The 23,391-nt window shown below is 55.9% G+C and overlaps 2 protein-coding genes and 1 pseudogene across 50 annotated transcripts in view; 2 read left to right on the forward strand and 1 right to left on the reverse strand.

The window, feature by feature from the left end:
- Positions 1-971: 971 nt before the first annotated feature.
- HGH1 (HGH1 homolog) lies at positions 972-3,764 on the forward strand. Of its 4 annotated transcripts, none has more exons than XM_005564329.4 (6): positions 972-1,626; positions 1,705-1,805; positions 1,912-2,010; positions 2,210-2,301; positions 2,389-2,511; positions 2,587-3,764. In XM_005564329.4, the coding sequence occupies exons 1-6, from the start codon at positions 1,034-1,036 to the stop codon at positions 2,767-2,769; spliced, it is 1,191 nt and encodes a 396-aa protein (XP_005564386.1). In that variant the 5' UTR covers positions 972-1,033; the 3' UTR covers positions 2,770-3,764. The 4 variants fall into 4 exon arrangements, 2 of the variants coding, with proteins under 2 accessions (XP_005564386.1, XP_045254812.1); XM_045398877.2 differs by having other exon boundaries at positions 1,762-1,805; XR_012416814.1 differs by lacking the exon at positions 1,705-1,805 and having other exon boundaries at positions 972-1,704.
- Positions 3,765-3,859: 95 nt separating this feature from the next.
- LOC102117919 (uncharacterized) lies at positions 3,860-9,969 on the reverse strand (annotated as a pseudogene).
- Positions 9,970-10,245: 276 nt separating this feature from the next.
- MROH1 (maestro heat like repeat family member 1) overlaps positions 10,246-23,391 on the forward strand; it is a 118,697-nt gene continuing 105,551 nt past the window's right edge. For 37 of the 46 annotated variants that reach the window (XR_012416786.1, XR_012416791.1, XR_012416793.1 and 34 more), the window contains exon 1: positions 10,246-10,286. The gene's annotated coding sequence lies outside the window, so the exon portion shown is untranslated. The other 9 variants (XR_012416787.1, XM_073999753.1, XM_073999754.1 and 6 more) reach the window with 3 other exon arrangements.

Genomic DNA, 23,391 nt, shown 5'->3' on the forward strand with positions numbered 1-23,391 from the left:
TCCCTTCCTCCCCAGTCTGTGTGTCTCTGGAAGGTTGCTGCTCCGCCCACAGTGGAGGACAGGTGAAGAACTGGAGTCCTTTCCTGGGGCAGACTCCAATACTGGGAGAAACTCTTCTGCCAGGACCATGGAACTGGGAGGTCCCAGTGTCTGTCTTTCCCAGCCGCTCTGAGAAAATCGGCCAGTGGCAGGTGGAGATGATATGGAGCCACAGAGCAGCAGAGCAGCAGAGCAGCAGAGAGGGCAAGCGATGGTAGGGTAAACAGTACAAGGCTCCAGAGAGCTCCTGGATGCAGCAGTGCCTGAAGCTGGAGCCCTCCAAACCTCTATTTACAAATTTTCTCTGCGTGCAAGTCAGTTTGAGTTGGGTTTGTCACTTGCGACCGAAGACATCCTGACAAATGCCCCAAAGCTACCCGCTCAGAGATGTCCAGAGGCCTCTCCAAAGCTGCCTCCTCAGGTCCGCCCTGGGTGCCCTGTGTTGTCCCGTCCCCGGACGGCCCGAGCTTCTCGGTGGCTGTGCCAGCCTGGACAAGAGCAGGCCTTCCTTCCGACAGGCCCGTCGCCACTCCTCCATTCAGCCCTTCTCCGACCCGACAGCCTGGTCTAGGAGCCGGGGCGCAGGCCTCAGACCCTCAGGGCCCACGAGAGGCCAGGGCCGGCTGACTAGGTTAGGCGTGGCCAGCGCCCAGTGGGACGCACTGGCCGACCTAGCCGAGAGCATACGGAGGTTTCCAGAGAGTGTGGACGCGGGAGGCGGCCAAATCGCGCCGGGCCTCAACCCCCCGGGCTCGGGACCTCCAGCGCTCAGTCCCCGACCTCCTCAGCTTCCCACCAGACACCGAGACCCATAACACCCCGCGCGCGGCCTGGCGCCGCCCCCGCACGCCGTTCCCGCCCCTTGAGCCCAGTGCGCAGCCTCGGATTGGCCAGGGCGGCTTTCGCTCCTCTGGTGGGCGGAGCTGCGGGCCACACCGCGGACCCCGAAGTGGAGCGCTGGGAGCCGTCCGTTGGCAGCCGAGTGTTGCTCCACATGGGGGAGGCCGGGGCTGGCACTGGCGCGCCGGGAGGGCCGGAGGCAAGCCCGGAGGCGGAGGTGGTGAAGCTGCTGCCCTTCCTGGCGCCGGGCGCGCGGGCGGACCTGCAGGCGGCCGCAGTGCGGCACGTGCTGGCGTTGACCGGCTCCGGGCCCGGCCGCGCGCTGCTGGCGGGACAGGAGGCGCTGCTGCAGGCTCTGGTGGAGCTGGCGCCGGCCTCTGCCCCGGCCCGCGACGCCGCCCGCGCGCTCGTGAACTTGGCCGCCGACCCCGGCCTGCACGAGACGTTGCTGGCGGCCGATCCCGGGCTGCCAGCGCGCCTGCTGGGCCGCGCGTTGGACCCGCAGTGGCCCTGGGCCGAGGAGGCGGCCGCCGCGCTGGCCAACCTCAGTCGCGAGCCGGGTCCGTGTGCCGAGCTGATGGCTGCGCTGGCGGCCGCGGAGCCGGCAGACTCGGGCTTGGAGCGGCTGGTGCGGGCGCTGTGCACGCCCGGCTACAACGCCCGCGCGCCCCTGCACTACCTGGCGCCGCTGCTCTCCAACGTCAGCCAACGGCCTGCGGCGAGGGCCTTCCTACTGGACCCCGACAGGTGAAGCCCAGGGCGCCCGCGCTGGCGGGGAGGGGACGGAAGTTAACGGGGACGGCCCTGAGTGACCCCTCCCAACAGGTGCGTGGTCCAGCGGCTGCTGCCCCTTACCCAGTACCCCGATTCCTCTGTACGCAGGGGCGGGGTGGTGGGAACGCTGCGGAATTGCTGCTTCGAGCACCGTGAGTGGTGGGTGTGGCGGGGGGGCGTCGCCAGGGGTGGGGACTGGACTCGGGGCTGCTCTGGACCAGTCTCTATTCCTGTCTCCCTACCCTCACCGTCCCTCAGGACATCACGAGTGGTTGCTTGGACCTGAGGTGGACATTCTCCCCTTTTTGCTCCTGCCCTTGGCTGGGCCTGAGGATTTCTCCGAGGAAGAGATGGAACGTGAGTGGCTAGTGTGGAGCCTCAGAGTGGGCCAGAGAGGAGGGAGGCCAGTGGAGGGAGAGAGAGGTGTCCAGGCCACAGGCTCCTTCTGAAACCTTGCAGCAGTGAGTTTGCTGAGCACAGGTGGGACTTACACAGGCAGAGCCTGGCCCAGCTGCCCAGCTCAGGGACACAGTGACTCCCACACGCTCACCCCTAGGGCTGCCTGTGGACTTACAGTACCTGCCACCAGACAAGCAGCGAGAACCTGATGCAGACATCCGCAAGATGCTTGTTGAAGCCATCATGCTGGTGAGCAGGAGCCCTGCTGCAATAAGCACCATCCCTGACACACACACGAGCATGCTGACATCTGGGTAACCTCTTCCACCTCCTCAGCTGACAGCCACAGCACCAGGTCGGCAGCAGGTGCGGGACCAGGGAGCCTACCTGATCCTTCGAGAGCTGCACAGCTGGGAGCCAGAGCCCGATGTTCGGGCGGCTTGTGAGAAGCTCATCCAGGTGGGTGCAGGGTTGGAGAGGCTGGGGAAGGGGTATCTGTAGCTGGCCGCTGCTCACCTGCTTCCCGTCTGGCAGGTGCTAATTGGGGATGAGCCTGAACGTGGCATGGAAAACCTGCTGGAGGTGCAGGTGCCTGAGGATGTGGAGCAGCAGCTGCAGCAGCTGGATTGCCGGGAGCAGGAGCAGTTGGAGCGGGAGCAGGAGCGGGAGCTGGAGCTGGCCCCAGAGCCATGGGTGGAGAGGGCCACACCCACCTGAGGCCCCTGCAGCCGGACACAAGCTCCAGGGTCCCCTTTGCCAGGCTTTCTCAGACCAGGCCTTCCTGCAGCTGCCTACAGGCCCCTTGAGTCCCCTTGCTCAGAGACTGTGCCCTGCTGAGAAGCAGAGCTACACTTAGGCTCCAGTAAGAATTGGAGGCACTTCCCAGCCCTGTGCAGTGTTGCTACCAGCAAGAATGAAGGTTGCGCACAGCAGTACTGTGGGCCAGGCACCGTGACTCTGCTGCCTGTGCAGAAGGTGGAGGTGGCAGGCGGATAGCCAGGGAGCCATGAGACCCTCTCAGCTCCCTGTTCCCTCTCAGCTCCCTGTTCCCTGAGACCTGGCCTCAAAGGGCTGACCCAGCCATACCTAGATCCTGGGGTCTTTCTAGGACTGTGCCTCCCTGCTTGACCTGTGCTCCAGGACCCTGCCTTCAACCCTGTCAACTCCCTATGTCTTCCTGTTTCCCAGTCTCAGATTGGGTGGGTGCTCTCACTGGCCTCTCTAGCTAGGCCATCTCCCTGGTCAGCTTCCTTGAGCCTGGGCCACTCCTCCCTGGCCTTCCTACCTCTGCCAAGAGCCTCCAGATGTGCCCGCAGCCTGGCCCCTGTCCAAGCCTCTCCCCCAGCCACCCTCTGCCCCTGCGGTAGAGCCCACTATGGGCTCAGGGATCTTACCTGCTTCTCCCTTGGACCTGTGTGCATCCCCCCACCTGCCAGGTCTGTGGCTGCTAAGCCCCACAGGGGCTTGCCACACTCTTCCCTTCCTGAGCCGATCTGACCTCACTGCCACCTCTTGCATTGGGCTCCTGAGGGCTGGCCCCTTCTCACTGATGGGCCCTCCCAGGCCCCTTGAACCCTGGTGAAGGAGCTTAACTTGTTTTTTGAGCGTTCACAATGCCTCACTCCACACCCTAAAACTGGAGGCTCGGGTGCCAGGCGTCTCCTGCCTCCAGGATCTCCTCTCACCTGCCCCCAATAAAGCTCTGCCACTCATGCAGGCATGTGTGGACCATGTTTTCCCCTGGCCAGAGCCCCCGCCTGCCACTGGAGGCCACTTGCCCTCTCAGCACTCAGACATCTGCACTCTCTTCACAGAATAAATGCTTTATTTGGCCTTGCCCCCCCCCCCACCCTCAGTTTACTGGAACGCCTCCTGGAGGCGCTTACTCCTAGGCTGGCTGCCACAGTGCTCCAGAGCACCAGCTGGGCGGAACCCACCCCTCTTCTGGGGTGTGCTTCCGGAGGCCTGAGCTCAGGGCCCTCGTTCTCCTTGGGGATGCCCTGCTGTTGGGGGCAGTGCAGCTACAGGACTGGCCACTGGCACTCTGAAGTCTGTACCAGGCTCCAGGTCATCCATGGATGCTGGGAATTGGGACTGCACTTGCTTCTCTGCAAGGGACCACAGTGGGGTCAGGTGGAGTGCAGAGGGACCACGTGCTGCTCAGTTGCTCACCCACAGGGCCACACCACACCTGGCACAGCACTGTGGAAGAGCGTGTTCGCTGCAGGCCCAGGCATGTGTTTGGACGCAGCTGCAGCAGCCCCCAAATCAGGTCCTGGCACTGTGGGCGAGGGCTCACAGCTGCAGCCTCTCACCACTCCAGCACCCACCTTCACCCCATGCACATCACTGCCAATGGTGCCAGCAGCTTAGAGGGGTCAGTTCTGTCGCCAGTGGGGAGACTGAGGCATAGAGGGGCAAGGCAGTGTGCCCTGGGCTAGTGCAGAGCTCAGGTTCGCAGCCACAGCCTTTGCTGAACTGCATTTTGAGTCAGGTCCTCCACCAGTCCAGCTTCCCCAGAACTTGTCACTGCCGTGCATGGACCAAACGCTTCCCAGCCTAAGTGGGGAGGATGCCAGGTTCGGTCTCTTCCACCACGCAGGACTACCCCCTTGGGAGTCCAGGTCTTCTTCACTGCCGCTCTCTAGGCCTGAGCTAGGTGTGGGAAGGTCATGGGGTGGTGCTTACCTGGGAACAGACCTGGCCAGAAGGTGGGACCGCAGTGCATGAGGTGCAGCATGCAGTGGGGCTGGGGCTCCTTGAAGGGCAGCTTCTTACTCACCATGGCATAGAGGATGACACCTCTGGGGACATGAGCTACGGGTGTGGCCTCTCCCCAGCCCTCCCATGGGCCCTGGCCACAGGGTTGGGGTGCCCTGGGGGCACTCAGACTCCACAGGTTGCCCCATTGCCTGGGGTCAGGGCTCCCTGGGAGGCACTCACAGGCTCCACAGGTCGGCCTGCTCCCTGCTATACTTGCTGCTCACGAGGATCTCGGGCTGTGTAGACTGGGGAGTCGCAGAAAGTGCTGAGCAGTGAGTTCCTGGGCCCCACGCAGTCGGCAAAGCCAAAATCTGTACCAGGTGCATGGGGAGGGTGGCACTGTGCGTGAGGGTCGGGTGCAGGATGCCAGTCTGCAGGGATGGCTGTGGAGGCTTGCGGGGTTGCATGCAGTGTGTGGCCGACAGCAAGAGTGTGGGTGTGGATGAGGTGGGCCTGGTCTGGGGCATACGTAGGGGTTAGGCCAGTGGCCTCAGGCCCGTGGGTAAGGGTGGCCCGCAGGCCTTCTGGGAGAGCTGAAGGCAGAGGCCTGGCTGGGACAAGCATGGGGTGTGGGCCCTGCAGGTGGAGGCATTCAACCCCAGGCTGGGGTCCGGGCGGGGGCTGTGGGCTCACCGGTCAGCTTGAGAAGGCCGTGGCTGTCCAGCAGGATGTTCTCGCCCTTCAGGTCCCTGCATGGGAGAGGGGAGGCAGGAGGTAGGGCTGGCTTGGGCTCAAGTGGGCCTCTCTGTGCCTGTGGGCAGACGATTGACCCAGGTGCCGCCCTCTCTGGTAGGCGATGCCCACGCTGTGGTAGTGTGCCATGGCACTGACCAGCTGCCAGAACAGTCTGAAGACTTCCTTCTCCTCCAGCCCTGGGTGGCAGAGGTGGTCCAACGCAGCGTTGATGTGCTCCAGCAGGTCGCCCTGGGCCACCAGCTCCGGCACGAGCTGGCTGCTCTGATAGGTCTCATACAGCTGCACCTGCAGCCCACACACCTGCCATCACCCTGAGGCAGGGCCAAGGGTGTGCTGGAACTGTCAAGGGTAGCAGATCCAGGTTCCAGGATGGGGTTGGGCTCCAGCCCTGGGGCAAAAGGGAGGTCCAAGGTGGGGGGAGGGGGCAATAGGCCTGGGGCAGGCAGCTGGCTGGGGAGAGCTACCCTTGGGGAAGGGGAGGGTGGGGACAGGCTGTGTCCAGGCGTCTGCCCACCACGTTCAGGTGCTTGTAGGTAGTGTTGAGTGATGGAGATCTCACGGGGCAGGAGCTTGCGGGAAAACTCCACCGGGGCCTCGGTTGTGGAGACGATCTTGACAGCTATCTGTAGGGTGGATGGCACTTGCTGTGTGAGACTTGGCCCCTGAGGGGCTGGCTGTGGTAAGGCAGGCCCCTGTCCTTTATACACTTTGCTGGAATCCTCAGGGGGGGACGCTGGGTGAGCAGTGCCCTTGGAGGGCAGCGATGACCTCCCCCACTCCCTCCTGTGCCAAGTACTCTGTGTTCAAGGGGTTTGGGAACAGGGGATGGTCAGCCTGCAGGAGCCCCAGAGAGGCCTCTGGGGAGGAAATGGGACTGGGGAGAGTCTCAGACGGAGGAAGCTGGAGCAGCTGGATGGTGCCTGAGTGGGTTTGGGACACAGAGGGGCCTGCTGGCCAGGCTGGGGGGCACTGGAGCCCCTTGGGGAGGGAGGTAAACCTGCCTTACCATGGTGTAGCACTTGCCCTGCAGATCGGAGGACAGCTTGGGGTTGTGGTGCATGCACTTGTGGGTGGCATCGGCCAAGTACACTTTGGGGAACAGGTAGCCATTGTCCTTGCCCTCATGTATCTGCTCTGTGAAGGTTCTCTGATCCAGCTTCTGCCTGCTGCTGCCCTTCACGGAGGGCAGTGCATGGGAGGGGGTGTAGTGGTCCAGTTTCACCAGTCTTGGGGGGCACGACTGAGGCCTGACTTGTGTCAGAGGGCAGGGGCCAGGGAGGTGGGGGGCGCTGGGTGGGAACTGCGTCCTTCTTGAGGCAGCAGCCACGCTTCTGAAGACTTGCTGGGACTGCGGCAGAAGCAGGGAGTGATGGGGCTGTGAGCTCAGGGCGGGGGCTGGCACAGCCCTGGACTGGGCAGGGGGAGGGCTAGCTTGGGGAGAGGAGGGGCAGGTTCTAGAATGGAGAATTCTAGAGCTGTACCTGCATTGTGCCCTCGAAGCGTACGTCTTCTCGTTTTGGGGACCTGCCCGCTCTGAGGACATCTTGTGGGACCAGTCCTGCCCACATGGGGCCCACTCTCTGTGAGGTGAAAACCCAATTCAAGAGCTATAGCCAGGCTGAGGCCTCTGTGGACCCCTCTTGACGTGGCTGGCCACAGAAGGCCATTAAAGAAATGAGGGTGGGGATTTCTGGGGCATAAAGACAGGAAAAGGGACACATACGTGCCAACCACCATTTCAACTGCACCCCTTCCTCCTTCGAGAGGATACCACGGCCACACTCAGCTGGGCCCTAAGGTGGGCTGAGCCAGAGGAAGGCGTGCAGTTGAAATGGTGGTTGGAGCCCTGTCTGTCTCCCAGCCTTCTCCACTGGAGCCCAGGCCAGCAGGATGCAGGAAGCCTCCCACCTAGAGACCTCTGCAGACTTGACCACACACCCTAGGGCAAGCAAGGACCCCACCCCTGAGCTCACCTCTGATCCTACAGCTCCAAGAGACAGAAGCCAACTTTGCCCCTCCCTTCTGGACCCCAGAGTGCGCTGTGGGCACTATTGGTAACGTCTGAGTGCCAGCTGGGTGCCATTCTGGGCAGTCACACCAGCTACAGCTACCACCTGTAGCAGTCCTGCCCCCATTCACAGAACACATTCAGGTGCCCGGCCCGTGGGGGCAGTTCACATCCAGGATCTCAAGTCCTAACACAACCAAGCAATCCTCGCTTTACAAATGATGAAATTAAGGCCCCATGGTGGGGAAGCCCAACCCAAAGGTGTCATCTCTGCTGTGAGCTGGACAGCACAGTGGCTGTGAGCCTGGAGGGCAGCCATCCTGGGAATGTCTGCAAGGGGCCAGTGCTTGGTACAGGCCAGTGAGTCTGGGGAATTGGAGTCTCCTCTACCGAGATCTGTGGGTGCACGTGGCATGTTTGCTGCAGAAAAGGCCCTGGAACGAGCTGGCTTGAACTGGAAAAACACACTTTTTCATCCCTTTTGGACCATGAGCTTTTGAGAGCAAGGCATGTGTTTGATATTCCTTTGCTCACCCTCATCCCTTGTTTGGCAAATTGCCTGGGATACAGGAAATAAGGACAAGATCTGGGTGTAGTGCCTCATGCCTGTAATCCCAGCACTTTGGGTGACCAAGGCAGGAGGATCTCTTGAGTCCAGGAGTTTCAGACCAGCCTGGGTAACATAGTGAGACCTTGTCTCTGCAAGAAAACTTAAAGATTAGCCAGACTTGGTGATGCCCACCTGTAGTTCCAGCTATTTGGGAGGCTGAGGCAAGAGGATCACTTGAGCGCAGGAATTTAAGGCTGCTGTGAGCTGTGATCGTGCCACTGCACTCCAGCCTGGGTAACAGTGAGAGGCCTCATTTCAACAATAAAACCTAGCTTGGGCCGAGCGCGGTGGCTCACGCCTGTAATCTCACAACTTTGGGAAGCCGAGACTGGCAGATCACGAGGTCAAGAGATCGAGACCATCCTGGTTAATATGGTGAAACCCCATCTCTACTAAAAATACAAAAAAAAGTAGCCTGGTGTGGTGGCAGGCACCTGTAGTCCCAGCTACTCAAGAGGCTGAGGCGGGAGAATGGCGTGAACCTGGGAGGCAGAAGTTGCAGTGAGCAGAGATTGTACCATTGCACTCCAGCCTGGACGACCGAGCGAGACTCCCTCTCAAAAAACAAAAACAAAAACAAAAACCCAGCTTGGGCAACATAGTGAGACCCTGTCTCTTCAAAAAATTTAAAAATCAGTCAGGTGTGGTGGTGTGCCCTGTGGTCCCAGCTACTCCAGAGGCTGAGGTGGGAGAATCACCTGAGCCCGGGGAGGTTGAGGTTGCAGTGAGCACCACTGCACTCCAGCCTGGGTGACAGACCTCAGAAAAAACAAACTGGTTTGTGGTTGACCTGGGGGTGAGGAAAAAAGAGAAACTGCTTCAGGCAATTTAAGCAGGTGGGACTGGTTGCTCAAGTGTTAGAAGGGCTGGAGAGGCACGGGGGCAGGGTGGAGTTCGTCGAAGGTGGGGGCTGCAAGAAACGGCCACTCTAGAACCAGAGCCAGGTGGTCCCGACCCAGGGTAGCTGAGCCTCTGGGCTCTGCAAGCGGAGCCTGGGAGCCTGCGCTCCCTGCGGCGCACCTCCTCTCCCTCCCGGCTCCCACCAGTGCCAGGGCGCGGCCGGAAGCCCGCGAGTGTCAAGCCAACTGATGACTGCAGGCTCAGAACGGCCATTGGCTCTGTCCACCCTCCCTTTGCAGTCTCGATTATCCGCGTCGTTGGCTGCATTTGAATTCATTCCCGGGGCTTCACTGGGCAGCCGTCCCGTGCTGGGATTTGTGCGGAGCCCTAGGGAGAAAATGCAGACTCAGGCCTGCCCCCTGGCGGAGGGGCTGGCGCTTGTTTGCGGTCGGAGCGAAAGCGGGGTTGTGCTGCGCGCAGCAGCTGTGTGCGTGGCGCGGAAGCGACTCCGAGACCGGGAGGGGACAGGGCCACAGGCGCGTGGCAAGTCGCCGCAGGGGCCGCGCCCACATCCGCGAAGGGTCCTGTGTTCTCCTGGGCGCCGTCCCCACAGCGGGAGCCCAGTCCCTCCGGCCTGGAGTGGACATCCTGCCTGCGCTGCTCCCGCCGCCTCCGCCTCTGCCGACGCCCAGCCTGGACGCGCGGCGGGCGCTTTCCTTCCTCACATCGCTCTTATCGCGTCCCGAGCTCCCGGGACCCCGCTGGCCGCCTCTTTCCCAACGAGCGCAGGGCCCCGAGTGTCCTGCCCCTCTCCCGGTGCCGCGGCCTCCAGCGGGCGCTTCCGGGCAGACAGAGGGCGGGCGTGTGCTTGCGAGCGGCCGCAACGCCGCGCCGAGCCCGCGTCTCCGGCGTCTGGGAGCGGAGGTCGCCAGGGCTCTGTGCGTCCGACGGGGGCACGGGGACGGCTGGCGTCGCTGTCACGAGCCTGAAGGCCGCGCCTGCGCAGTGGCGGCCGCGCTGGCGCTCTTCAGACAGAGGCGGTGGCCCAGGAGCGGCCGGGGGCGGGGCCGAGCGAAAGCCGAGTCTGCGCACTCTTGCTTTGCAAATGAAGGTGGGCGGGGTGGAGCGAGCGTGAGAGACGTGCACCTGACCAATAACTGCGGAGATCGTTCGGGGGCGGGGACCTACTGCCGCGCTCCGGGCTGCGGTTGGCCAGAAGGCAGCGAGGGCGGGCTCGGCGCGCGAGGCTCCGCCCACTCCGGGGCCACTGCTGGGCGGGAAGGCGGCGCCCCGGCGGAGGTGGCGGCGGCTCCTCAGGTAAACGGCGGGCGGGGATGAGCCTTCGGCGGCGCTGGGGAAGCGCCTCCCGGGGAAGTCTGGGCTGGATAGCCTGAGGTCGCTCCCTTGGCGGGGCCGCGGAGGAAGCCGAGTCAGGAGGCGCCTCCCCAAGGTCACAGGGCGAGCGCTGGGAGGGTCCTGGGTGTCGCGGGGACCTTGGTTCAGGTGTGCGCCGCGCCACAGCCCGGAAGAGAGGCCGGAGCTGTGCGGCTGTTCTCTCCTCCGCGCCGCTAAGTGGTCTCGGCCGCTCGACCGCCCCTCCTCGGGGAGCGCGGTGGTTCCAGGTGCCCGCCCCTCCCGGGAGCGCGGTGGTCCCCGGTGCCCGCCCCTCCCGGAACCCCGGTGGTCCCCGGTGCCCGGCCCTCCCCGGGAGCGCGGTGGTCCCCGGCCCTTCTCCCCCAAGCGGGGCCACCGGGGGTCCTCTCTCCGGGAAGCCAAGCATACGCCTGGAGCCTGCAAAGCCGGCGTGCCCCGGCCTCCGTATGCCTTCCGTATTCTCTGACGATCGCGAGCAGGAAGGTGATTTGTCCCTAGTCACGAGGATGACTGGTCATAGCGTGCAGGGCATAGAGCTGGCAGGGCCGCGGGGAGCCAGCCCTCACTCAGCCAAGGTGAGACCTAGGGGCTGCCGGGCAGGAGCTGAGCGGCCGATTTGGGGTCGGGTTTTCGGGCAGCGTCAGTGCAGCTGCAGTGTTAGGGTCAGAGGAACCCCTCCGCGGGCGCTGGTGGCTCGGCCCTACACACTCTGGGGAGGGGCTCCTTTGCCTGCTCAGGTGGGGAAGGGACAGACCCATAAACTCAAGTGCAGTGAGGTAAGCAGAAAGGGGTACGGGGGCGTGGCCGAACTCAGGGGTGTGAGCAGAGTTGGGTCGGGGACAGCCCCGTAGGCAGGAACCACTTTGGAAGGGGATGGTGGTGAACGCACACGATGCGGTAAGACGCAGGCAGGATAGGGCCGGTGATAAGTCAGGTGAGGGTGATGAGTTTAGAGCTGTTGGGTCTCAGTGCGATGACCATGGATGGAGATGTCCTGGGGAGGCGAGGGCTGGAGATGCGTGTGGGAATCGTTGTTTGCGGCATGTTTCATCGGCGGTACGTGTTTGTGACGTGGCTGCATGGACAGTCTGGGCACCCTGGGGTGCTGCTGTCAGCAGGATCTTCACTGCTTAGTCTCAGGCTCCCAAGGTCCTCGTGAACAGGTGTCTCTGGTCTCTTTGATGTCAGAGTGGAATGACCTGAGGTTGAGCTGTCTTTAACTTGAAACTGACATGCAGGCCTCTGTGGCTTGTGGAGACCTGCACTTCATCATTTCCCACTGGCTGGTGTTGATTGCTGACTGCTGCAGGACACCAGGGGATCAGAGGTGGAGGATGTGGGGCGTGTGTTTGCCTGAGTTTGTGGCTGTCGCCTGTGTCAGGAAACAGGTGCCTGTGCTTAGTTTTCTTTCCCAGGGTCCACAGAGGCCCAGGAGAGAAGCCTGGTTGCTACCCTCTGTCTCATAGCCCCCTTTCACAGAGCTGGTTATTTGGGGTAGACATCCTCTGTCTGTGCCAGTCCACACAGCTTGGTCTCTTTGGGGTAGGAGCACCATGAAAGGCTCCCGTGGCTCTTGCGAGCTCCTAGTCAGTGCTCAGAGAACACGGACTGCTGCCCATCATGAGAAATGTGCTTTCTTCACTGAGCTGGAGGAGCCACCTGGTTTTGGGGGTTTGCACGCGCACCAGTGACACAGCTTGGTGTGACCTGTATTGAGGAACCATGTTCTCGGTGGACTGTGAGCAGTGGGCTGTGGGATTGCATTTCCCTGGGTCATCAGCCCGGGCCTTGTTGGTGACTTTGGAGGTTGATTCTGCGGCTGCTGTGCTAGGAGAGAAGGTTCCTTGGACCTGACGCATGGGTGGGGCATTCTGTGACCTCCTATTCTCCCTGCACACACCCAGCCCCGCAGGCTGGCTCACCAGTGCTTCTGGGCTATGGTTCCTGTGGCCTGCACAGCCTCGCACACCCCCACCTAACCCTTTCAGACCCAATGCAGTGCCTCTGTTGTGTGCACGGGTGTGGCAGCCATGCTGTTTGTGGCCGGAGGGCTTTCAAGACAGGAACTCTGGGCCTGTGATGGTGACTGGCGGGTGTTTACTGAATGTGGTTGAATAAATGAAAAGGAAGCAGCTCTTTCATTCACACAGAAATGTGTGCTATGTAGGGAGAGAAAACCCTATCAAACCTGCCTGCCACCTTCTCCCGTTCGTTTGCTTTTTAGTAATTTAACCAGAGCCCTGATTAGCATTTGTGTTTTTTTTCTGACATCCCCGTTACATACATGTCTGTGTACTAGTGTTAGGGCATCTGTAGATAGATGTGGAAAAGTGGAAATTTAGCCACTGAGTCTTGTTGCAGCTGTTCTTCAGGCTCTGCTACTGGCACCAGCACCTGAGTGGCCCCTGTCCTCAGCACGTCAGATGCTCTTGGTGTTCAACTGTGTGCTGGCCTCACTGCAAGTCTTTGACTTGTGACACTTTTTGCCATGTAGCCTACAAATAGAGGTACTGGTCATCACTGATCATCACCATTTATAGGTGGTGGGACAGGGCACAGGGATTTTCCATGCCTGCTCGTGGCTTACTGGCTCTGCCACTGAGCCCTTATCCAGCTGCTGATATGGGAGTGCTAGGAAGAGAACAGCGTGGTCCCTTATGGAATGGGGGAAGGGAAGTGCTGGGTAGAGTAGGGCATGGTCTCTGGCTAGGGCTCCACCCCCACGGACCTAGGTGAGGACAGGCACTCCTGCCTTCCTGCCCAGATGTTGCATTTCCCAAGACCACCCTGGCCTGCCATACCCTCCTCCTGTGCCTATAAAAACAGACCCAGGCCGAGGGTGATGGCTCATGCTTGTAATCCCGGCACTTTGGGAGGCCCAGGCAGGTGGATCAGGAGTTTGAGACCAGCCTAGCCAACATGGTGAAACTCCGTCTCCACTAAAAATACAAAAATTAGTCGAGCATGGTGGTGGGCATCTGTAATCCCAGCTACTCAGGAGGCTGAGGCAAGAGAATCTCTTGAACCTGGGAGGCGGAGGTTGCAGTGAGCCGAGATCGCGCCGTTGCACTCCAGCCTGGGTGACAGAGCAAGATTCTGTCTCAAAAAAACAAAACAAAACAAACAAACAAACAAACTCCAAGACGCTAGCAAGGCAGGGACACAGGCAGCTGGACATGGAGAGGAGCAGATTGACGGAAGAAGACACAGCAGCTGGACCTCGAGGGGAGCACACCCGTGGAAGAGCACACCAACAGACGCCAGCACGCTGGCAGGCCATCGACTGGCTGGACAAGGCGGAGTTTGGCCAGGACGGTCGGTCAGAGGAGAGCCGGGGCCGCCAAGCGGCCCAACTCCAGGGGAAGACCATCTGCCTTCCGGCTCCCCCATTGGCTTAGAGCTTCTTCCACTCAATAACACTTTACACTCATTCTCCAAGCCCAGGTATGATCCGATTCTTCCATTACACCAAGGGGCAAGAACCTGGGATACAGAAAGCCCTCTGTCCTTGTGAGAAGTAAAGGGTATAATTGAACTGGCTAACACAAGCTGCCTATAGACAGCAAAGTAAAAGAGCACCCTGGAACACACGCCCACTGGGACTTCAGCTGTAGACATTCACCCCTAGATACAGCCTGTCCGTCTCTGTGCTCCCCTAGAGGTTTGGGCAGTGGGGCACTGAAGAAGCAGTTCACACCCACATCACACGCCCTGCGACGGGGACAAGGGAACATTTCCGCAGCACCGAGCCGCACTGCTGTCGGTCAGCTCTGGAAGGGCAGCTGAGTGCCTCTGTTCATCCTGGGGGCAGTCAGCACAGTCCCCATATGTCTGCCGGCCATCTCTCTGTCTTCTGAGAATTGCACGTCCTTTGCTCTTTCCTGTTTATCTCAGGGATGTGCACAAGCTCCTTTGCATACCGTAGTCCTTCCCTTTCCACAGGGCTACTCTCATACGTATATACCTATGATAAAGTGTAACTATAAATGAAACACAGCGAGAGACTGACAATAAATAACAAAATAGAACAATTTATGACAATACTCAGGGCAGCGTGCAATTTAAAACATGAGTTCATTTCTGGAATTTTTCTATTTAATATTTTGGACTGTGTTTGATTGTGGGTAGCTGAAACCAAGGAAAGTAAAACAGGATAAGAGATAAGAGGGGACTACTATGTTAATATAAGGCAGGTTATCTTCTCATACATTATGATTGGTTTATCATAACTGCCTTGTATTTGATTTAAAAATTTTTTTTTTTTTTTTTTTTGTCTCGCTCTGTCGCCCAGGCTGGAGTGCAGTGGCCGGATCTCAGCTCACTGCAAGCTCCGCCTCCCGGGTCTACGCCATTCTCCTGCCTCAGCCTCCCGAGTAGCTGGGACTACAGGCGCCCGCCACCTCGCCCGGCTAGTTTTTTTGTATTTTTTAGTAGAGACGGGGTTTCACTGTGTTAGCCAGGATGGTCTCGATCTCCTGACCTCGTGATCCGCCCGTCTCGGCCTCCCAAAGTGCTGGGATTACAGGCTTGAGCCACCGCGCCCGGCCTTTTTTTTTTTTTTTTTTTTTTTTTTTTTTTTTTGAGACGGAGTCTCACTCTGTTGCCAGGCTGGAGTGCAGTGGCACGATTTTGGCTCACTGCAACCTGCGTCTCCTGGGTTCAAGCCATTCTCCTGCCTCAGCCTCCCGAGTAGCTTGGGACTACAGGCGTGTGAAAAATTATTTTTTTAATTGACAAAATTGTATATATTTGTGGTGTCTGACCTGTTTTGAAATATGTATACCTTGTGGAATGGCTAAATCAAGCTAATTAACACATACATGACCTCATATACTTTCTTTTTTTTTTGAGACGGAGTCTCACTCTGTGGCCCAGGCTGGAGTGCAGTGGCCGGATCTCAGCTCACTGCAAGCTCCGCCTCCCGGGTTCACGCCATTCTCTTGCCTCAGCCTCCCGCGTAGCTGGGACTACAGGCGCCCGCCACCTCACCCGGCTAGTTTTTTGTATTTTTTAGTAGAGACGGGGTTTCACTGTATTAGCCAGGATGGTCTCGATCTCCTGACTTCGTGATCCACCCGTTTCAGCCTCCCAAAGTGCTGGGATTACAGGCTTGAGCCACCGTGCCCGGCCCCCCATATACTTTCTTTTTTTTTGAGATGGAGTCTTGCTTTGTTGCCCAGGCTGCAGTACAGTGGTGCAACCTTGGCTCACTGCAAGCTCTGCCTCCCGGGTTCATGCCATTCTCCTGCCTCAGCCTCCTGAGTAGCTGGGACTACAGGCGCCCACCACCACGCCTGGCCAATTTTTTGTATTTTTTAGTAGACACGGGGTTTTACCATGTTAGCCAGGATAGTCTCGATCTCCTGACCTTGTGATCTGCCTGCCTTGGCCTCCCAAAGTTCTAGGATTACAGGCGTGAGCCACCGCTCCCGGCCATGACCTCAAGTACTTTCTACTTGTGCCGAGAGCACTTAAAATCTACTGTCAGCAATTTTCAAGTATATATCACGTTGTTGTTAACTCTAGTCATCTATGTTGTGCAATAGATCCCTTGAATTTATTCTTCCTGTCTAACTGAAGCATTGACCCTGTGACCAACATCTCCCCAGTCCTCCGCCTCTGCCAGCCCCTGGTAACCACAGTTCTCCTCTGCTTCTAGGAGTTCAGCTTTTCATAGAAGTTGGGATTCCACGTGTGAGAGATCGTGTGGCTGTCGTTCTGTTCTTGGCTTATTTTACTTTACATAACATTCTTCAGTTCATCCCATTTCTTGCAAATGACAGGAATTCCTTCTTCTTCTTTTTTTTTTTTTTTTTTTTGAGACAGAGTTTTGCTCTTGTTGCCCAGGCTGGAGTGTAATGGCTTGATCTCGGCTCACTGCAACCTCTGCCTCCTGGGTTCAAGCAATTCACTCGCCTCGGCCTCCCCACTAGCTGGGATTACATGTGCTCACCACCACACCTGGCTAATTTTTGTGTTTTTAGTAGAGATGGGGTTTCACCATATTGGCCAATCCGGTCTCGAACTGCTGACCCAGGTGATCCACCTGCTTCGGCCTCCCAAAGTGCGGGGTTACAGGTGTGAGCCACTGTGCCTGGCCTCCTTTTTTAAGACTGAATAATACTCCATTGTGATCTATACCACATTGTCTTTTTTTTTTTTTTTTTTGAGACGGAGTCTTGCTCTGTCACCCAGGCTGAAGTGCTGTGGCCGGATCTCAGCTCACTGCAAGCTCCGCCTCCCGGGTTCCCGCCATTCTCCTGCCTCAGCCTCCCGAGTAGCTGGGACTACAGGCGCCCGCCACCTCGCCCGGCTAGTTTTTTGTATTTTTTAGTAGAGACGGGGTTTCACCGTGTTAGCCAGGATGGTCTCGATCTCCTGACCTTGTGATCCGCCCGTCTCGGCCTCCCAAAGTGCTGGGATTACAGGCTTGAGCCACCGCGCCCGGCCTATACCACATTGTCTTTGTTTTATTTTTATTTTGTTCTTTCTTTAAATAAATACCACATTTTCTTTATTCATTCATCCATTGGCGCACACTTCGGCTGATTCCATATCTTGCCTTTGTGAATGGTGCTGCAGTAACCATGGCAGTGCAGACGTCTTTTTTGAATCCTAATTTCATTTCCTCTGGATACGTACTCAGGATCATTGGATGATATGGCAGTTCTGTTTTTATTTATTTATTTTGAGACAGATTCTTGCTCTGTCGCCCAGGCTGGAGTGCAGTGGTGCGATCTCAGCTCACTACAACCTCTGCCTCCCAGGTTCAAGCGATTCTCCTGCCTCAGCCTCCCGAGTAGCTGGGACTACAGGCACCTACCACCATACTCGGCTAATTTTTTGTATTTTTAATAGAGATGGGGTTTCACCGTGTTAGCCAGGATGGCCTCGATCTCCTGACCTGGTGATCCGCCCGCCTTGGCCTCCCAAAGTGCTGGGATTACAGGTGTGAGCCAAAGTGCCTGCCCTTTTTTTTTTTTTTTTTTTTTTGGATGGGGCCTGGCTCTGTTGCCCAGGCTAGAGTGCAGTGGCACAATCTGGGCTCACTGTAATCTCTGCCTCCTGGGTTCAAGCCATTCTCCTGCCTCAGCCTTCCAAGTAGCTGGGATTACAGGCACGTGCCACCACGCCTGGCTAATTTTTAAAAATTTTTTTAGTAGAGATGAGGTTTTACCATGTTGGTCAGGCTGGTCTCAAACTCCTGACCTCAAGTGATCCACAGCTGTAGACCTCAGTCTATGGTACAAACCAGGCAATTCAACTTGTTCTTGTAAAGTCATGGCTTTCTTCTGCTTCTGGGGAACACTTCCAGCACCACTGCTGGCACTTTGTATGGGTCCCGTGGTGTCATTCAAAGCACTGACTAAACATGTTGAAAAATGTGGGAGAACCACGGGCTTTACTGCAAATCGCTCACGCGGGGGTGATGGCGTCCCACGGTGTGTTAAGCAGATACACTCAGTGCCTGAGCTCACTGCAGTAGCAATGAGAGGTGGCTATGGAAATACCACAGTACTACAGTATGTGCTACACTTAATTCTGTGTAGTTGTGATTCAATACTGCATCTTTTTTTTTTTTTTTTTTTTTTTTGAGACGGAGTTTCCCTCTTGTCACCCAGGCTGGCGTACAATGGCGTGATCTCAGCTTACTGCAACCTCCACCTCCTGGGTTCCAGCGATTCTCCTGCCTCAGCCTCCCGAGTAGCCGGGATTACAGGCATGCACCACCATGCCCAGCTAATTTTTTTTTTTTTCTTAGACAGAGTCTTGTTCTGTGGCCCAGGCTGGAGTGCAGTGGTGCGATCTCGGCTCACTGCAATCTCTGCCTCCTAGGTTCAAGCAATTCTCTCCCTCAGCCTCCCGAGTAGCTGGGATTACAGGCACCCACCACCATGCCTGGCTAATTTTTGTATTTTTAGTAGAGACAGGGTTTCACCATGTTGGCCAGGCTGGTCTTGAACTCCTGACATCGTGAGCCACCCACCTCGACCTCCCAAAGTTCTGGGATTACAGTCATGAGCCACCGCGCCCAGCCTAATTTTGTATTTTTAGTAGAGACGGGGTTTCTCCATGTTGGTCAGGCTGGTCTCAAACTCGCGACCTCAGTTAATCTGCCTGCTTTGGCCTCCCAAAGTGCTGGGATTACAGGCGTGAGCCACTGCGCTGGGCCTGTCAACACTGTGTCTTTATGTTTAGATTTCTCTTGACTGCAGACGGCAGCACGTAGGGTCTGTAAGTGTACATGTATATTTTGATAAAATTTTTTTTTTTTTTTTTTGAGACGGAGTCTCGCTCTGTCGCCCAGGCGGGAGTGCAGTGGCCGGATCTCAGCTCACTGCAAGCTCCGCCTCCCGGGTTTACGCCATTCTCCTGCCTCAGCCTCCCGAGTAGCTGGGACTACAGGTGCCCGCCACCTCGCCCGGCTAGTTTTTTGTATTTTTTAGTAGAGATGGGGTTTCACCGTGCTAGCCAGGATGGTCTCGATCTCCTGACCTCGTGATCCGCCCGTCTCGGCCTCCCAAAGTGCTGGGATTACAGGCTTGAGCCACCGCGCCCGGCCTATTTTGATAAATTTTAACTTCTTATAACGTATTTGTGTATATTTCATGGTAGTAAATGATAAAATAGACTAGTGTCTACATATATTTTATGCATTCATGACATATTTCACATTTTCTTAAATTTTTTTGATATCTCTAGACTATGTCTGTAAGTTTTTTCAACATGTCACAAATCTCCAAAAAGTTTTCCAATATATTTATTGACGCAAAACTGTGTATAAGTGAACCCATGCAGTTGAAACTTGTGTTGTTCAAGGACCAGTTGTATGATGTTAACTACAGATTTTTCTTAGGTGTTTTTCTTTTTTTTTTTTTTTTTTTTGAGACAGAGTGTTGCTCTGTCACCCAGGCCAGAATGCATGATCTCAGCTCACTGCAACCCCTGCTTCCTGGGTTCAAGTGATTCTCCTGCCTCAGCCTCCTGAGTAGCTGGGACTACAGGCCTCCACCACCACTCAGGCTAATTTTTGTATTTTTAGTAGAGATGGGGTTTCACCATGTGGGCCACACTGGTCTCGAACTCCTGACCTCAAGTAATCCACCTGCCTCGGCCTCCTGGAGTGCTGGGATTGCAGGCGTGAGCCACTGCACCCGGCCAGTTTATCTTAAGTAACAAGTTGAGCAGGTTTCCTTCTCTTCCTAGTTGAGGAAGTTCCCTTCTCTTCTTGAGAATTTTTATCATAAGTGAACGTTGGATTGTGACAAATGCTTTTTCTGCATTTATTGAGATGATCATATGGTTGTTCTTTCTTAGTTTATCAGTGATGTGAATTATATCAGCTGAATTTAAAAATATTAAAACCGGCCGGGCACGGTGGCTCACGCCTGTAATCACAGCACTTGGGAGGCCAAGGCCAGCAGATTGCCTGAGCTCAGGGGTTTGAGACCAGCCTGGCCAACATGGTGAAACACCATCTCTCCTAAAAAAATAGAAAAATTAGCTGGGCGTGATGGTGCGTGCCTGTAGTCCCATCTACTCAGGAGGCTGAGGCAGAAGAATCGCTTGAACCTGGGAGGCAGAGGCAGAGGTTGCAGTGAGCCGAGATTGCGCCATTGCACTCCAGCCTGGGCGACAGGGCAAGACTCTGTCTCAAAAAAAAAAAAAAAAAGAATTTGCACATCTGTGTCTATAAGGAATATTGGTTTGTAGTTTTCTTGCTTTTTCTTGAGACAGAGTCTTGTTCTGTCTCTAGACTTGAGTGCAATGGTGCTATCTCGGCTCACTGCAAACTCTGCCTCCTGGGTTCAAGCAATTCTCTTGCCTCAGCCTCCTGAGTAGCTGGGATTACAGCGCACACCACCACACCTGGCTCATTTTTGTATTTTTTTTTTTTTTAGATGGAGCCTTGCTGTATTGCCCAGGTTGGAGTGCAGTGGCGTGATCTCAGCTCACTGCAACCTCTGCCTCCTGGGTTCAAGGGATTCTCCTGCCTCAGCCTCCTGAGTAGCCAGGATTACAGGCGTGCGCCACCACATCCAGCTAATTTTTTTGTATTTTTAGTAGAGATGGGGTTTCACCATGTTGGTCAGGCTGGTCTCAAACTCCTGACCTCATGATCTGCCCGCCTCGGCCTCCCAAAGTGCTGGTGTGAGCCACCACGCCCAGTCTAATTTTTGTATTTTTAGTAGAGATGGAGTTTCGCCATGTTGGCCAGGCTGATCTCGAACTCCTGACCTCGTGATCTGCCCACCTTGGCCTTCCAAGGTACTGGGATTACAGGTGTGAGTCACCACGCCCAGCCAGTTTTCTCTTTTTTTTTTTTTTTTTTTTAAGATGGAGTCTCAGTCTGTTGCCCGTGCTGGCGTGTAGTGGTGTGATCTCCGCCCACTACAACTTCCACCTCCCAGGTTCAAGTGATTCTTGTGCCTCAGCCTCCCAAATAGCTGGGATTACAGGCACGTGCCACCATGCCCAGCTAACTTTTGTATTTTTAGTAGAGACGGGGCTTCATCATGCTGGCCAGGCTGCTCTCGAACACCTGACCTCAAGTTATCCACCCGCCTCGGCCTCACAGAGTGCTGGGATTATAGGCGTGAGCCTGTATAGCTTTCTTACAAGGCCTTTGGGTTTGCTATGAGGGTAATGCTCAGAAAATCAGTCGGGAAGTAGTCTCTTGTGTTTAGTTTTTCAGGAAGAATTTGTGTGTAGTTGGTATTATTTCTTCCTCACATGTTTGGTGGGATTCTTCAGGGAAACCGTCTAGGTTCTATGGGAAGGTTTTTTACTGTAAGTTCAATTTCTTTTTAGCTATGGGACTATTTAGGTTATCTCTTTGTGAGTGAGCTTTGATAGCTTGTAGCTTGTGTCTTTTAAGGGATTTGCCTATTTCTTTTCTTTTCTCTTTTTTTTTTTTTTTTTTTGTTTTTGAGAAGGGGTCTTTCTGTCGCCCAGGCTGGAGTGCAGTGGTGCAGTCTTGGCTCACTGCTACCTCTGTTTCCCAGGCTCAAGTGATCCTTCCACCTCAGCCTCCTGAGTAGCTGGGACTGCAGGCATGTGCCACCACACCCAGCTAATTTTTGTACTTTTGGTAGAGGTGGGGTTTCGCCACGTTGCCCAGGTAGTCTTGAACTCCTGAGCTCAAGTGATCCACCTGCCTTGGCCTACCAAAGTGCTGGGATTACAGGTATAAGCCACCGCGCCTGGCCATCTATTTCTTTTTTTTAAAATTAATTAATTTATTATTATTATTTTTTTTTGAGACGGACTCCCGCTCTGTGGCCCAGGTTGGAATGCAGTGGTGCTATCTTGGCTCACTGCAACCTCCGCCCCCTGGGTTCAAGCAATTCTCCTGTCTCAGCCTCCCAAATAGCTGGGACAACAGGCGCACCCCCACACCCAGCTGATTTTTGTATTTTCAGTAGAGATGGGGTTTCACCATACTGGTCAGGCTGGTCTTGAACTCCTGACCTCAGGTGATCCACGTGCCGTGCTTCGGCCTCCCAAAGTGCTGGGATTACAGGTATGAGCCACCACGCCTGGCCAATTTTTCTATTTTTAGTAGAGGTGGGGTTTCACTGTGTTGGCCAGGCTGGTCTCAAACTGACCTCAAGTGATCCACCCACCTTGGCCTCCCAAAGTGCTGGGATTACAGGCATGAGCCAGCCACCTTGCCCGGCCTCTAGTTTCTTCAGGTAGAAGTTGAACTCATTCTTTTTCTCCTGCACATTCTCTGTATACTTTAGTCATTCTTCTTTTCTAAAAAGATATTTAGTGCTGTAAGTTTCCACAGATTTTGATATGTCGTGTCATTTTCATTCACTTCAGCATGCTTTGTAATTTCACTTTTGATTCCTTTTTAGACCCATGTATTATTTCAAAGCATATTAAATAGTTTTGAAACTCTTGGGGATTTCTCAGATATCTTTCTCTTATTAATATATTTAGTTCCATTGTGGTCAGAGAACATACTTTGTATGCCTTGAATTCTTTTACACTTTTTTTTTTAAAATTTTTTGCGAGAGGGTCTCCCTCCTGTCGCTGAGGCTGGAGCGCAGTGGTGTGATCTCTGCTCACTGCAGCATTGACCTCCTGGGCTCAAGTGATCCTCCCGTCTCCGGAGTGGCTGGGATTACAGACATGCGCCACCACACCCAGCTAATTTTTGTATTTTTTGTAAAGACAGGGTTTCGCTGTGTTACCCAGGCTGGTTTTGAACTCCTAAACTCAAGCAATCAACCTGCCTCTCAGCCTCCCAAAGTGCCAAGATTACAGGTGTGAGCCACTCTGCCTGGCCGAATTTTCTGTTCACTTGTTCTAACAGAGACAGAGGGCTGGGCATGGTGGTTTACACCTGTAATCCCAGCACTTTGGGAGGCCGAGGTGGGTGGATCACCTGAGGTCAGGAGTGCGAGACCAGCCTGGCCAACGTGGTGAAACCCCGTCTCTACTAAAAATACAAAAATTAGCCAGGCCTGGTGGCACGTGCCTATAGTCCCAGCTCCTGGGCAGGCTGAGGCAGGAGAATCACTTAAATCCGGGAGGCGGAGGTTGTAGTGAGCCAAGATCCTGCCATTGTACTCCAGCCTGGGTGACAAAAGCGAAACTCCATGTCAAAAAGAAAAGGAAAAAGAGATGTTGAAATTTTACTGGAATTTGGATTTGCCTATTTTTCCTTGCATTTTTTTTTTTTTTTTTTTTTGAGATGGAGTCTCACGCTCTTGCCCAGGCTGGAGTGCAGTGGCGCCATCTCGGCTCACTGCAAGCTCCGCCTCCCAGGTTCCCACCATTCTCCTGCCTCAGCCTCCTGAGTAGCTGGGACTACAGGCGCCCGCCACCACGCCCGGCTAATTTTTTGTATTTTTAGTAGAGACGGGGTTTCACTGTGGTCTCAATCTCCTGACCTTGTGATCCGCCCGCCTCGGCCTCCCAAAGTGCTGGGATTACAGGCTTGAGCCACCGCGCCCGGCCTTTCCTTGCATTTTTATTAGTTTTGGCTTTGTGTATTTTGAAGCTGTGTTACCAGGTAAAAGTGTTTAGGATAGTT

The sequence above is a fragment of the Macaca fascicularis genome, chromosome 8, assembly GCF_037993035.2.
Source record: "Macaca fascicularis isolate 582-1 chromosome 8, T2T-MFA8v1.1".
Classification (NCBI taxonomy): Eukaryota; Metazoa; Chordata; class Mammalia; order Primates; family Cercopithecidae; genus Macaca; species Macaca fascicularis.